General features: G+C 34.9%; 1 protein-coding gene across 1 annotated transcript in view; it reads right to left on the bottom strand.

Moving 5' to 3' along the window:
- CUL5 (cullin 5) overlaps positions 1–13,477 on the bottom strand; it is a 108,561-nt gene that overhangs the window by 31,446 nt on the left and 63,638 nt on the right. Inside the window, exons 8-11 of the mRNA XM_036257696.1 lie at positions 10,438–10,531; positions 8,492–8,622; positions 8,122–8,229; positions 5,704–5,768 (exon numbers count right to left, since the gene is read on the bottom strand). Coding sequence (XP_036113589.1) covers positions 5,704–5,768; positions 8,122–8,229; positions 8,492–8,622; positions 10,438–10,531 — 398 coding nt within the window. The remainder of the gene's footprint in view (positions 1–5,703; positions 5,769–8,121; positions 8,230–8,491; positions 8,623–10,437; positions 10,532–13,477) is intronic.

Here is a 13,477-nt window from a genome sequence, read left to right as displayed (position 1 = left end):
AAACTAAGGGACATTCTACAAAACAACTGGCCTGTAATCTTCAAAGGTAAAGAGTCAAAGAAAAGTTGAGAGGTGGTTACAGACCAAAGGGAGCCAAAGAAATATATTGACTAAATGCAACACATGATTCTGTATTGAATATTTTCCTATTAAGAAAAACATTATATAGTCACAATCAAAGAAATTGAAGACGATCTGAGTAGATGGTAGTATGCATTAAAGTCAATTCCCTGATTTTGATAATTGTATCAAAAGATGAACAACTTGGAAAGATGAACAACTTACTCATAAAAAAACTAAAAAAAAGTTTTAATATATTTCCAAAGAGAAAATATAAAGAACAATATTTATAGCTTTATATACATAAATTTGACAACCTAGAAAAAATGAACAAATTCCTCAAAAATCATAACTTACAAAACTAAAACTGTATTAAATAAAAAATCTGAAGAGTGCTGTATCTATTAAAGAAATTGAACCTGTGATCAAAATCTGCCCATAAAGAAAACTCCAGGCCAAGATGGTTTTTGTTTTTTTAACATTTTTTTTCTTTATTGATTTTAGAGAGAGAGGAAGGGAGAGGGAGAGAGAGACAGAAACATCAATGAGGGAGAATGTCGACTAGCCGCCTCCTACACGCCCCCAACTGGTGATCAGGCCCACAACTTGGGCATGTGCCCTGACCGGGAATCAAACCAGCTACCACTTGGTGCATGGGTCGATGCTGAACCAGTGAGCCACACTGGCCGGGCCCAGATGGTTTTAATTATGAATTCTATCAAACATTTAAGGAAGAAGTCATACCAATTACACTAATTCTTCTAGAACATACAAAGGAGGGAATAACACCCAATACATTTGATGAGGCCAGCATAATCCTGATACCAGAAAATGACAACAAAAAATCACAAAAATGAAAATTGTACAAGGCACAAAGACAAGAAAGGAAGAGATAAGTCCTTCATGAACATAGACAAAAATAATTTAAGAAAACATTAGTGAATTTTTGCAACTTTTTGTGAATCTATAATCACTTCAAAATTTAAAAAAAAGAAAGAATACATTAGTAAAATGAATTTAGTAATACATAAAAATACATCATAACCAAGCAGTTTAACCCAGGAATTCAAACTTGGTTAATTGTTGTTGCTTTTGTTTTTTTTTAACCAACATATTTTAACGTACATCAAAAGAATAAGGAAGAAAAATGATCGTTTCAACACAGAAAAAGCATTTAATGAAAGTGAACACTCATTATAAAAACTTTTAGCAAATTAGGAATAAAAAGCAATTTAATTAAGAATATTTATTAAAAAAAACCCTCAGCTAACTTTGTATTTGATGATGAAATACTAAAGGATTTCCCCTAGAGCTTGTCAAAAAAAGGCAAGGATGCTTACTCTTACTACTTTTATTCAACACTGTACTTATGATCCCAGCCAGTGCATCAAGGCAAGAAAAAGAAATAAGTGATAAATATCAGAAAGGAAGGATTAAAACTGTCTTTTTCCATAGATTATGTGATTGTTACATAGAAAACCTGAAGAAATCAACAAAACAACTACTGTAACTTTAACATGGTAACAGTATATAAGATAAATATACAAAAATCAACCATGTTGTCTATACTAGCAAATACTAGAATATCAAAGGCACTCATGGAAAAAAAGAACAAAATTATATTACCTGACCTCAAGACATACTACAAAAGTATATTAATCAAAATATGTGGTCATAGCCTAAGGATACCCAAATAAATCAATGGAATAGAACAAAGAGCCCCCAAAAACATACACATAATTAAGTCACTTGATTTTTGACAAAAGGCACCAAAGCAATGCAGTGGGGAATGGAAAATATTTCTGACAAATGGTGATGAGCTCGGCCAGTGTGGTTCAGTGGACTGACTGACCATAATCCCATGAACTGAGAGGTCCCTGTTTGATTCCCAGTCAGGGCACATGTCCGGGTTTTGGACTCAATCCCCAGTAGGGGGCGTCCAGAAGGTAGCCGATCAATGTTTTCCTCTTTCCCTTCCTCTCTCTCTAAAAAAAATCAATAAAAACATATTTAAAAATACAAACAAACAAAAACCAAATGGTGATGAAACCACTTGGTACTCACAAGGTAAAGAAAAAAGAAGTTAACCTCTAATGTACACTACACATATTAATTTAAGATAGATCTTAGAGCTAATGTGAAAACATAAATTAGAAAGCTTTGAGAAGAAAACAAAAGATTATCTTCATGACCTAAAGGTAGAGGTAGACAAAGATTTTCAAAACAATACACAGAAAGCAAAAACCATTGGGGAAAAAAAAAGCATATATCTTACAAAGGACCTGTATACAGAATATATAAGAACTCTTACAGTTCACTAATAAAAAACAACCCAATGAGAAAAAAAAAATAAAGGCCAAAAATTTGAATGCTTTATAAAAGAAAATATAATTTCAGCCCTGGTCGGTTTTGCTCAGCGGTTAGAGCGTCGGCCTGCGGTCCTGAGAGACCCGGGTTCGGTTCCCGCTAAGGGCGCGTAGCTCGGTTGCAGTTTGTCCCCGGCCCTGGTCGGTTGTGCGGGTGGCAGCCACTCGATGTGTTCCTTTCACATCGATGTTTTTCTCTCTCTTTCTGTTCCTCTCTCTCCCTCCCACTCTACCTGAACAAAAAATGGAAAAATGTCCTCGGGTGAGGATAAAAAAAAAAAGAAAATATAATTTCAAAAAATACACAACAAAGTGCTCGACACCAGTATTCATGAGGAAAATGGGTATTAAAGCTACAATGAGATATCACTACTTACATCCAACAACACTAAAATTAAAATGACAACACTAAACGAATGGAGAATGAGGACCAACTGGTACTTTCATACGTTGTTGGTGGGAGTGTAAAACAGTACAATCACTTAGGAAAACAAATAACTGTGATATGCCAAAACATGGATGAATCTCAAAAACACAATGCTGGAAGAAGCTTTACACAAAAATGCACATATTGTATAATTTCATTTATATGAAGTCCTAGATCAGGCAAAATTAACTCATGTTAAAATAATCAGAACAACAGTTGTCTCTACAAGAGGTGGTGGTGGGGCTGACTGAGAAAGGGCATAAGGGTAACTCTCAAGGATGATGTTGTATATCTTAATAGGGGTATAGGTATTTCTCAAATCTCACAAAATTGTACACATAAGATTTATGTATGACTGCAGGTAAATTTTATTTAAAAAACACCCTCAAAACCAATAAAACACCAAATTCAATTTTATAACTGCATGCTGAAGTGTTTAGGGAATAAAGGTTATTGATGCCTGAAACTTCTTTTGAAATGTATTTTAATAGTTGACTGATGAATGTATAGAGAGATACATATTTGATAAGCAACAGAGAAACTTTACTGTAAGTTTTAAAAAATAATTTTCTTAATGCTGGGACAGACCCTGGAGGAGTAGCTTAGTTGGTTAGAGCATTGCCCCTATATGCCAAGGTTGCAGGTTCGATCCCCTGTCAGGGAACATACAAGAAGTAACCAATGAATGCATAAGTAAGGGGAACAACAAATTGATGTTTGACTCTCTCTCTCTTCCCCTACCTCCCTCTCTCCCTCCTTTCCTTCCTCTCTCTCTCTCTCTCAAATCAATAAAATAAAATGCTGGGCCAGGGGAGAATGAGAAAGACCTTCTGCATTAATATGAAGAGGTCTCTAATATGTAGTGTTATATAGTTCATATATTTCACCATTTACAGAAAACACAATAAATGCCCTTCTAGACTATGTCAATTACTATAATACTACATGATTCAGGTATCTTTCACTGTAATATTATTCTAATTACTTATATAGCCAAAACAAAACAAAACAAAACAAAACAAAACAAAACAAAACAAAACAAAAAAAACCCTAAAAATGATTCAAATAAAATTTAAAAATCCTAAACTTTTTTCTTTAAATTTTATTTATTGATTTTAGAGGAGAGAGGGGAGAGAGGAGAGGGGAGAGGAAGAAACATTAATTTGTTGTTCCACTTAGTTATGCATTCATTGGTTGATTTTTGTATGTGATGGGGATCAAACCAGCAACCTTGGTGTATCATGATGACATTCTAACCAACTGAGCTACCCAGTCAGTGCTGAACTTTTCTTCTTAAGAAATGCTATTTTAATTATTTATTTATTTTTTCTTTTTCTTTTTTTAATCCTCACCCGAGGACATTTTTTTGCATTTATCTTCAGATAGAGCGGAAGGGAGAGAGGGAGGGAGAGAGAGAGAGAAACATTGATGTGAGACACATCGACTGGTTGCCACCCACACAACCCCAACTGGGGCTGGGGACAAACTGCAACCAAGGTACATGCCCTTAGCGGAAACCGAACCCGGGTCTCTCCGGTCCGTGGGCCGACGCTCTAACCACTGAGCCAAATCGGCCAGGACAGAAATGCTATTTTAAAAATATTTTAACACTGCCCTGGCCACTGTGGCTCAGTTGGTTGGAGCACTGTCCTGTGCCCTGAAGGCCGTGGGTTCCATTCCAGGTCAGGGCACATACCTAGACTTTGGGTATTATCACAGACCAGGGAGCATGCAGGAGGCAACTGATCGATGGACCTCTCTCACATCAATGTTTCTCTCTTTCTCTCTCTCTCTCCCGTTCCCACCTCTCTAAAAGAAAAAATCAAAACAATAAAATGTTTTACCATTAAGTATGAAATCTCTTTAAAATAGCAATTCTCAGCTAGAAATGACATCAAAACATATTTCCAATTAACCTTCTGCTACTTAGCACTACTCTGAAGATACTATAAGTAGCTCAGATTTATTACTATTTTATTAAATTTTGATTTTCTGATTTTTCTATTTAATATAATAGTGCTTAGCACAAGTAAATTCATCCTGCCAACGACAGATCAATTTTTAAAAAATGGTAAATAAAAATTTACATTAAAATTGATTTCCATTTTTTATCCTTATGATGAATTGAGTCATATTCTATGCTTTTATAGGTAATAAGTTTAGTGACTAATGAGGATAGAAAAACAATCAAATAGAGATTCTGAAAGAAAGAATAAAACATTTTCCAAGTGGGTACTGGAAACATCTATGGGGGCATAACATTTTGTAAAGTATGATTATCTAACCACTATGTTGTACATCTGAAACTAATACAAAATAATACTGAATGTAAACTGTACATTTAAAAAAATATGTATGTTTTTACTGATTTTTTAGAGAGAGAGGAAGGGAGAGAGAGAGAAAGAAACATCAATGTGAGAGAGAAACATCTATGGGCTGCCTCCTGCATACCCCTTACGGGGACTGATCCCACAAACTGGGCATGTGCCCTGACCAGGGATCAAATCAGGACCTCTCAATCTATGGGACAATGCTCAATCCACTGAGCCACACTGGCAGCGCTAAACTGTAATTTAAAAATAAAAAAACTAAAACATTTTTTCTACTTAAAAAATAAGGCTAACTTTTTTTTGGTTATAAAGAGAGATAGATAACTTAATAGAAAATTAAAAACCAAGACAGTTTTAATAATCAAATGCTGCAAAAATCATAAAAGTAAAAAAACAAAACAAAACAAAAACAAAAACCCAAACCTAATAGGATTAGAAAATAGGGCACTTTGCATACCCAATAACATATAAGACACTACAAAAATTTAAGAATTTTAAACATGACTTTAAAAAAACTTACCCTTTCTGCTTCAAAGGTAATTCAAGTTTAAATATAGTAGCATCATTAACAACTGCTTTATATGCCTGTAAATAATAATTTAAAATAAAATATAAACATTCTTTTTGATATTTAAAATATAGTTAAACTGTTACAATTCCAAAAATACATAAAAATATAAATTAGTTTTTATTTTTAATGGTGTATCTGGCCTGTTAGGATTTTTTACGTCAATGACTTCAGCATACTCTTTGTCATTTTATGATTATCATTATCCTCAAGCCCCTTGGGATTTTAATGCTGCTTAACAATAACATTTTCTCTTGTCCACACATCATCCTGGAAAACATTTTCATACTATCTCTTTTCTCATCAAACCTCCAATATTTCCTCCTTCATGTACACTCTTGGCTGATGATGTAGTTTCCTATTTCACTGAGAAAGCTAATGATCAGAATTCCCTCCTATTTCTCTTGCATCACGAGTTTTTTCTTTCTCCATTGTTTCTGTAGCCCCAGCATACAAATATATTATTTTTTAAATCTTAAAAATTCTCTCTCGGCTTTGTCCACTTTCAGCTACTGCCCCATTTCTCTCTTTTTAAACTAAACTACTGGAGGAACTCCCTCCCTTTCTACCGTTTCTCACTGCCATTCTTACTGGAAACCATTCCAACCAGGCTTTCACACCTACTCCACCAATTGTTCTGGGTGGAGTCACTCACAACTTCCTTGTTGCTGAAGATAATTAACCCCCATCTTATCTGACCTATCATGACCTATCATTTAATAATTTTTTACTTTTTGTTAATCCTCTCACAAGAATATTTTTCCATTAATTTTTAGATAGAGTGGAAGGGAGGGAGGGGGAGAGAGAGAGAGAGAGAAAAACATCGATGTGAGAAAGACTCATCGATTGGTTGCCTCCCGAATTCCCCTGACCAGGGCTGGGGATTGAACCTGCAACCCAGGTACATGCCCTTGACCGGGAATTGAACCTGAGACCCTTTGGTCTACGGGTTGACGCTTTAATAGCTGAGCCAAACTGGCCAGGGCTGTCAGGAGCATTTAAAATAGCACATCAAGCCCTCTTCCTGAAAGTGCTTTTTCCATTTGTATTCTAGTACACCAAACTCTTCAGGTCATTCCACTCATTCTCCTCTTCCCTCGTGAAAGATGGTTCCTCATTTTTCTGATAACTAAATTTAGAATGCACCAGGCCAGTTTATGGATCTCTCTTCTATTCTCACTCATTATGTTGGTGATCACAGTCAGTTGTCAGTGTTTTAATTACCACCTATGTGCTGAAGCTCCCAAATTTATTTTTTCCAAGCCCATTCTCTCCCTTAGACTCCAGACTTGACATTGCTATATGAATGTTTAATAAACATGTCAAAGTTAACTTGTCTACAACTGAATTCCTAATCTCTCTGCAACCATCTCTCCCCAACCTGCTTCTTTCAAAGTCTTCCCATCTCAGCAAGTATATGCTTCTAATTGATAGGACAAAAAGCTGAGTGAAATCCTGAAATGAGCTCATTCTATCACATCCTTTATATCTGATTCATTACCAAATCTTGTAGAGTCTATTTTCATAATGTAATCAGAATTCAACTACTTTTGACTACCTGTACCCACTATTGTTCTGGGCCAAGCTTCCATCATTACTCCTTAATTGGATCACTTAAATAGTTTCTTAACTGATATTCTTACTTCTTCTCTTGCCCCACTTCAGTCTATTCAGCAGCCAGGTGATCCTGTTAAAATGTAAGTCTGGTCCTGTAGTTTTCTTCAAAAGCTTTCAATGACTTTCCAAACCCTATGCAGAGTAAAAGTGATGGCCCACAGAGCCTTACATGACCTGGCTTCCTCCTACCTCTTCGACTTTATTTGCTACTATTCTCCCCCGCACTCAATCCACTCTGGCCATGATTGGTACATTCCTGCCTTAGAGCAACTGCTCCAGCTGGAGCACTGTTCCCTCAGACAGCCACATGACTTATTCCTAATCACCCTCAATCTTGATTCAAATGTGACCTCAGAGAAGCCTTTGCAGGCCATTTAATTTAATATTTCAATAATATTAAAAATCAGAAAAACATTACTGGAAAAATGAGGAAGAACATTTTCTGGGCTAAATTCTAGTTCACAAGTATATCCAATGCTTACAAAAACATGCAACAAACCAAATATAATAAATATGGTTGCCCTTGACTGATGAAAAATCAGGGTAATTTAATAGTATAATGATGCAAGTTTCTGATTAAAAGCAAATTATGACATGTGATAGGCAAAGTAGATAATGCATATCCTTTCTATTTTCCATAAACAGAATCATGCTCTAATCTTCTCTACTTTGCTTTTATTCAGTAAACAGTATCTTTCCAAATCTAAAATAATAATAATAATGATAGCAGTGTTAATATACAAGAATATATACCTTATCTCTTGCAGTAAGAAATCGTGGATCATCTTGAAAAGCTTCTTTGACGAGTTTACTAAATCTATTAAATAGTGTAAGTAATTGCTCAACATATTTCTCAGAGTCCTAAAAATAAAATGTTTTATATTCAACTGAGTTTGTTTTTTTTTAAAAAAAAGAACAATACAAAAACGTGAGAAAATATAAACATAATTTTAATAAAACACTGTAGCCTTAAAATTTGGGAAATTTTCTGAAAGTTTTTCCTTAAAATTAAAAGGTGTTTAAATACCATTGTTTTTCAATCAATTATTGTTTTAAATACCCAAACCTCCATTTAAAAAACAAACTTGATATACATCTATCATTGCCATTGAGGAAAACTTACAGTAGTAATAGTTTCAGCAGCTGCTACCATATCTGCCAGGCCAGCACTAATGATATGTTCCTCCAAGTCTTTCAACATTGGCTCTATCCCATTAGGAACTTTGTCCATCAATGAAAACATTAAGTGTAATTCTGAAAGGATACAATATACTCATGTAATCATTTCAACCATCAGAATAAATTTTCTCTTTGATTTGTATCATGGATCTAGAATGCTTATGATAGTAAGAGTTTGTGGGTACAATTAGTTCAGGAGTTGTTATAATAAGTACTGTAACTTCCTGATTCACCTATTTTTAAAAGAAACTCTAATTAAAAGTGATAACACACTGCAAAACCCAACTCTTTTAAAAAATAGATCTGTCAACACATGGAATATTTTTTATTCTAAGAAGTACAAAACTTTATGCAGAACATTAGCACATTTTATGAAGTAGATATAATATTCAATACACTACCACATCACTAAGGGGTAAAAACATAGTCATAAGATTTTTCCAAGAAATGATTATAAAATATAATTCTATTAGTGATAATATAAAGTTGTATTCATAAAGAATTTTTCAGTGTTCAAAAGCATTTTTTCATGTTATATCATTTAACTGACCTTTACAAAAATCTTACTTCACAGAACTGGTTGTTACTACACAAATTCTTTTGGAGGGAGTCCAAAATGGATCAGATATAACTCTACTTAGCCTGGCATACAGACTCCAATATTTCATTTATGCCAATGAGCAGTTTGCTTTTCACTATAAAATTACTTCTAAAAAGTGTAAGAACTTAATTGAATTAAAATACATGCTTTAAATGATGAACAAAATAGACCCAGAGACATGGAAGTAGGGAAAACACTGACAAACTCAGAGGGAAGGGGAGGGGGGAAGATAAACCAAAGAACGTATAAGCATATATGCATAACCAATGGACACAGACAACAGTTCGGTGAAGGCAGACAGGAGGGTGTCAATGAAGGAAAAAGGTGGGGCATCTGCAAATAAAACAATAAATTAATTAAAAAAAATAAAAGACATGCTTTAAATGCAACTAGAGATTAAATGAGATCTTGCAATTGTACACAATAAAATCTGGAGAGGAATACATCAAAATGTTAAAAGTGGTTATCTCTGGGTAGCAGGGATATTTATACTATACTCCTTTTTTTTTTTTTTTTTTTTTTTTATCCTTACCCGAGGATATTTTTCCATTTTTTGTTCAGATAGAGTGGGAGGGAGAGAGAGGAAGGGAGAGAGAGAGAGAGAAACATCGACGTGAAGGGACACATCGAGTGGCTGCCACCCGCACGACCAACCAGGGCCGGGGACAAACTGCAACCAAAGTACGTGCCCTTAGCGGGAACCGAACCCGGGTCTCTCTGTACCGCAGGCCGACGCTCCAACCGCTGAGCCAAACCGGCCAGGGCACTATACTCCTTTTGGTAGTGTACTTGCCACCCTCTCAAAATACATCTTTATTAAGAAAACATTTAAGTAATAAAAAAAAACAACTTCTAAAATTTTAAATTGTAAAGTAGTTTTGGGGAGAAGGATGAATATTAACATACAGTGTTTTATTACTTTCTAAAAATATTTGCTACAAGGTTCCACACACAAGTCAGATACCTAGTTCTATCCCATACCATGTTTACCATTTACATTCGCTGTTAAAAACAGAGTCCTACTTCAAAGAACCAACTGAAATACACACATGTGCTTTTGTGCACATATTTCTACCTAAGGAGGAGGAATGCTTAACATATAAGTTTATGATCATCTTCTCAGTGCTTTTAACTGTGCTAAATATTTTATCATTTTCTTTAAGCACAGTTTACTTTAACAAATACACCTATGTATAAAAGAATGATCTAAGAGCAATTTATTAAAAGTGATCTGTCTCAAAGATACCCTCTTAAAAGATTATGAGAACTTTAAGTCATATTTTACCTACTTTCAGTTTCATTACGCTTGATCATGCCTTGGCATTCTGCTAAGATAGTCTCTTTAAAGGATGTCACCAGGGCATTTACACAGCATTCCATGAGCTGAAATAGATAAAGAATTGGTCAAGACTATTATAAACACAAATTTATTCCACTTCATTTTGTTTACAGCTCCATAAAACTGTATTTTTCAACAACAGCAAAGAGTTAAGTATACAAAAAGTAGATTTTACTTACCTTCACAGAAATGTTGAAGATAGATATTCTATACTAGTTTACCAAAGTATATTTTCCCCTAAGGAAAAGGCTACAGAACTTAGGTTCTCTTTAGAAATTTTAACAAAATCCCCCACAGGAGGGAAGGAAAAAAATGACACACACTCAAAACAAAATGAAAAAATAACTTTGATGAACTCTTGGAGAGAAGCTGTGTTGGAATTAGATTCTAAAGCCCCCCCCCCCCCTTAAAATATGTTTTTATTGATTTTAGAGAGAGAAATGAACAGAGAAGGAGAGAGAGAGAAATTTGTGCCCTGACCAGGAATGGAACCAGTGACCCGTCGGTTCATGGGATGACGCTAAGCCTACTGAACCACACTGGCCAGGGATAGATTCTAAAATCCCAAAAGTACTCATACATTCCATCAATAAACCATTGTTGGATACCTACTATGTATGGGCACCAAAGAAGTGTTTAGGAGACTAAGAAGAGTAATATATAACCATTGCTTTGGAGGAGATCACTACTTAACAGTGAAGATGGAAGCAAACCTAAACTAATAAATGACTCAGTTAAGTGGCAACCCCCCCCCCCCAATAAAAGCAATCAAAGGAGCTACATACTTGTTTTTTGGGGATAGTTAAAAAGGTCTCATCCATAAGATGAAATTTAAGGTAGATCTTGAAAAATAAGTACAAGTGCTAAAAGGATTGAGTATTCTAGGAATAATAAGGTGAATGTTGTAGGGAAGAGACAGACAGTGGAAGAGAAAGCTAGAAGGGTAGGCTAGAGCCAGATCATGAATGAAAAACTATGGTTTGGGATTTTATTCTAGAGGTAGAGAAAAAAAGAATAAAGAGTTTCAACAGAGGACACATGTAATGACCTTCTATTTCCCCCAAGTTATTTTAAAAAGATCAGTTAAATGGCAGCAAGGTAGGTGGTACTGAGTGGGTAGCAGAGGGACTGGCATTCAAGGCTGTTGAAACACTTCAAATAGATGGCCAGGGTTTAGTGTTCAATGTGGCCCTCATAAAATTTCCATAATAAAAAGTTTTTCTCAGGTTTCTCTTTGAGAATTATGCTAATGACTTTAAAATCTATGTATGTTAATTTCTGTCCTAAGGAAAACATTACACATATGAAGTGGTTGAGAAATTTCTGCCGCACCAACTGCTGAATAATCTCATTCTATATGTGGAAAATGCAACTAAACACTCCCACCTTCAGCAGCAAAACCAGATTAAGAATAGGCAAATTAATTATATATAACTAATGAAGAAGGAAAAAAGTGCAACTGAAATAAGCTCCAAGTCCCAGTCACTTTATTTCTGTTATTTTATTGAAAATTTACACTTGAACATCCAGTTCAGTCCTAGTCCAAATTTTGCAGATTCCCAAATTCTAGACCAGTGTTTTTCAAACTGTTTTGAAATCACTTTTAATGGCTATGACCAGCTTTTATTTATTTATTATTATTTTTATTATTTTAAATCCTCTCCTAAGGATTCGATTCATTGATTTTTCTCTTTTTAGAGGTAGAGGAAGGGGTGGAAGAGAGAGAGAAACATTGATGGGTCACCTCCCAAATGTGCTGTGACAGGGGACTTAACTCATAATCTGGGTATGTGCCCTGACTGTGAAATGAACTCACGGCTCTTTGGTGCATGGGAGGACACTCCAACCAACTGAGCCACACTGGCCAGGGCACAGCTTTTTTTTTTTTTTTTTAAATAATACGGGACAGAACAAAAAATCACACTGCATCACCAATAATAACAATTAATATTATTTCATAGAACTTTTGCTTCAAATATTTGCAAATGAACACAATAAGAAATATTAAATGTATTTCTTATTGTGGGTTACGATGCAGATTAAAAGGAGAGGCTAGACTGAAAGAATAATGAAGTAAGCTGTGCAGCATTTGGTTAACTGCTTAGACAAAGGACTTAAGGAAATAAAAGAATGAGGAAGCAGTTCCTAGCTGGAGAGGTTAAATAAATTACAATAACAGGTATGTTTTCATAAGAACTTACTCTGTACCAAACATTGTGTTAAATGGTTTACATACATTATCTCGTTTAACCTACATAAAAACCTTATGAGGTAGATATATAATATATGAGGAAATAAGCTTGGAGAGGCTAAGTAACTTGCAAATGCTGTACAGGTACCTTATAAGGTCCTGACTCTTGCAGGACAGTATTAAGTTAGAAAAATAGTTTAAGGCAAAATTATGAAGGGTCTTGAAACCAGAGATAGGACATAATGACACTATTGCTTTTGTTTACTAATTATTATTAGTTTAAATCCTCACCCAAGGATATATTTTATTGACTTGAGAGAGAGAGAAAGAAAAAGGTCAGGTATGTGACTCCACAGCCTACAACTTTCGTTACTACATTAACAAAGCAGGTATAGCCCAGATGGTGTGGCTCAGTGGTTGAGTGTCAACCCATGCACCAAGAGATCACCAATTTGGTTCCTGGTCAGGGCACATGTCCAGGTTGTTGGCCAAATCCTCAGTGGGGGGCATGCAGGAGGTGGCCAATTAATTAATGTTCTCTCTCATTAATGTTTCTCTCTCTCTCTCCCACTCCCTTCCAAAAAATCAATAAATAAAAAACAAACAAAGTAAGTATATATTTAGTAATGACTAAATGCAAGCACAGATTCAGAAATGAGTTAAGTGGTATAAGGAATACAGAAGTATAATACATGGTTTATATCCTCAATGATTTTATAATCCAGCGGGGAAATACAATTAATTATATATCTAAAAATGTGCATACTTCATATGTAACAGAGGCATATGAAAAGAAATT

The sequence above is a fragment of the Molossus molossus genome, unplaced genomic scaffold (assembly GCF_014108415.1).
Source record: "Molossus molossus isolate mMolMol1 unplaced genomic scaffold, mMolMol1.p scaffold_m16_p_13, whole genome shotgun sequence".
Classification (NCBI taxonomy): Eukaryota; Metazoa; Chordata; class Mammalia; order Chiroptera; family Molossidae; genus Molossus; species Molossus molossus.
The sequence above is the reverse complement of the archived record's forward strand: the minus strand, read 5'-3'. Positions and strand labels throughout refer to the sequence as shown.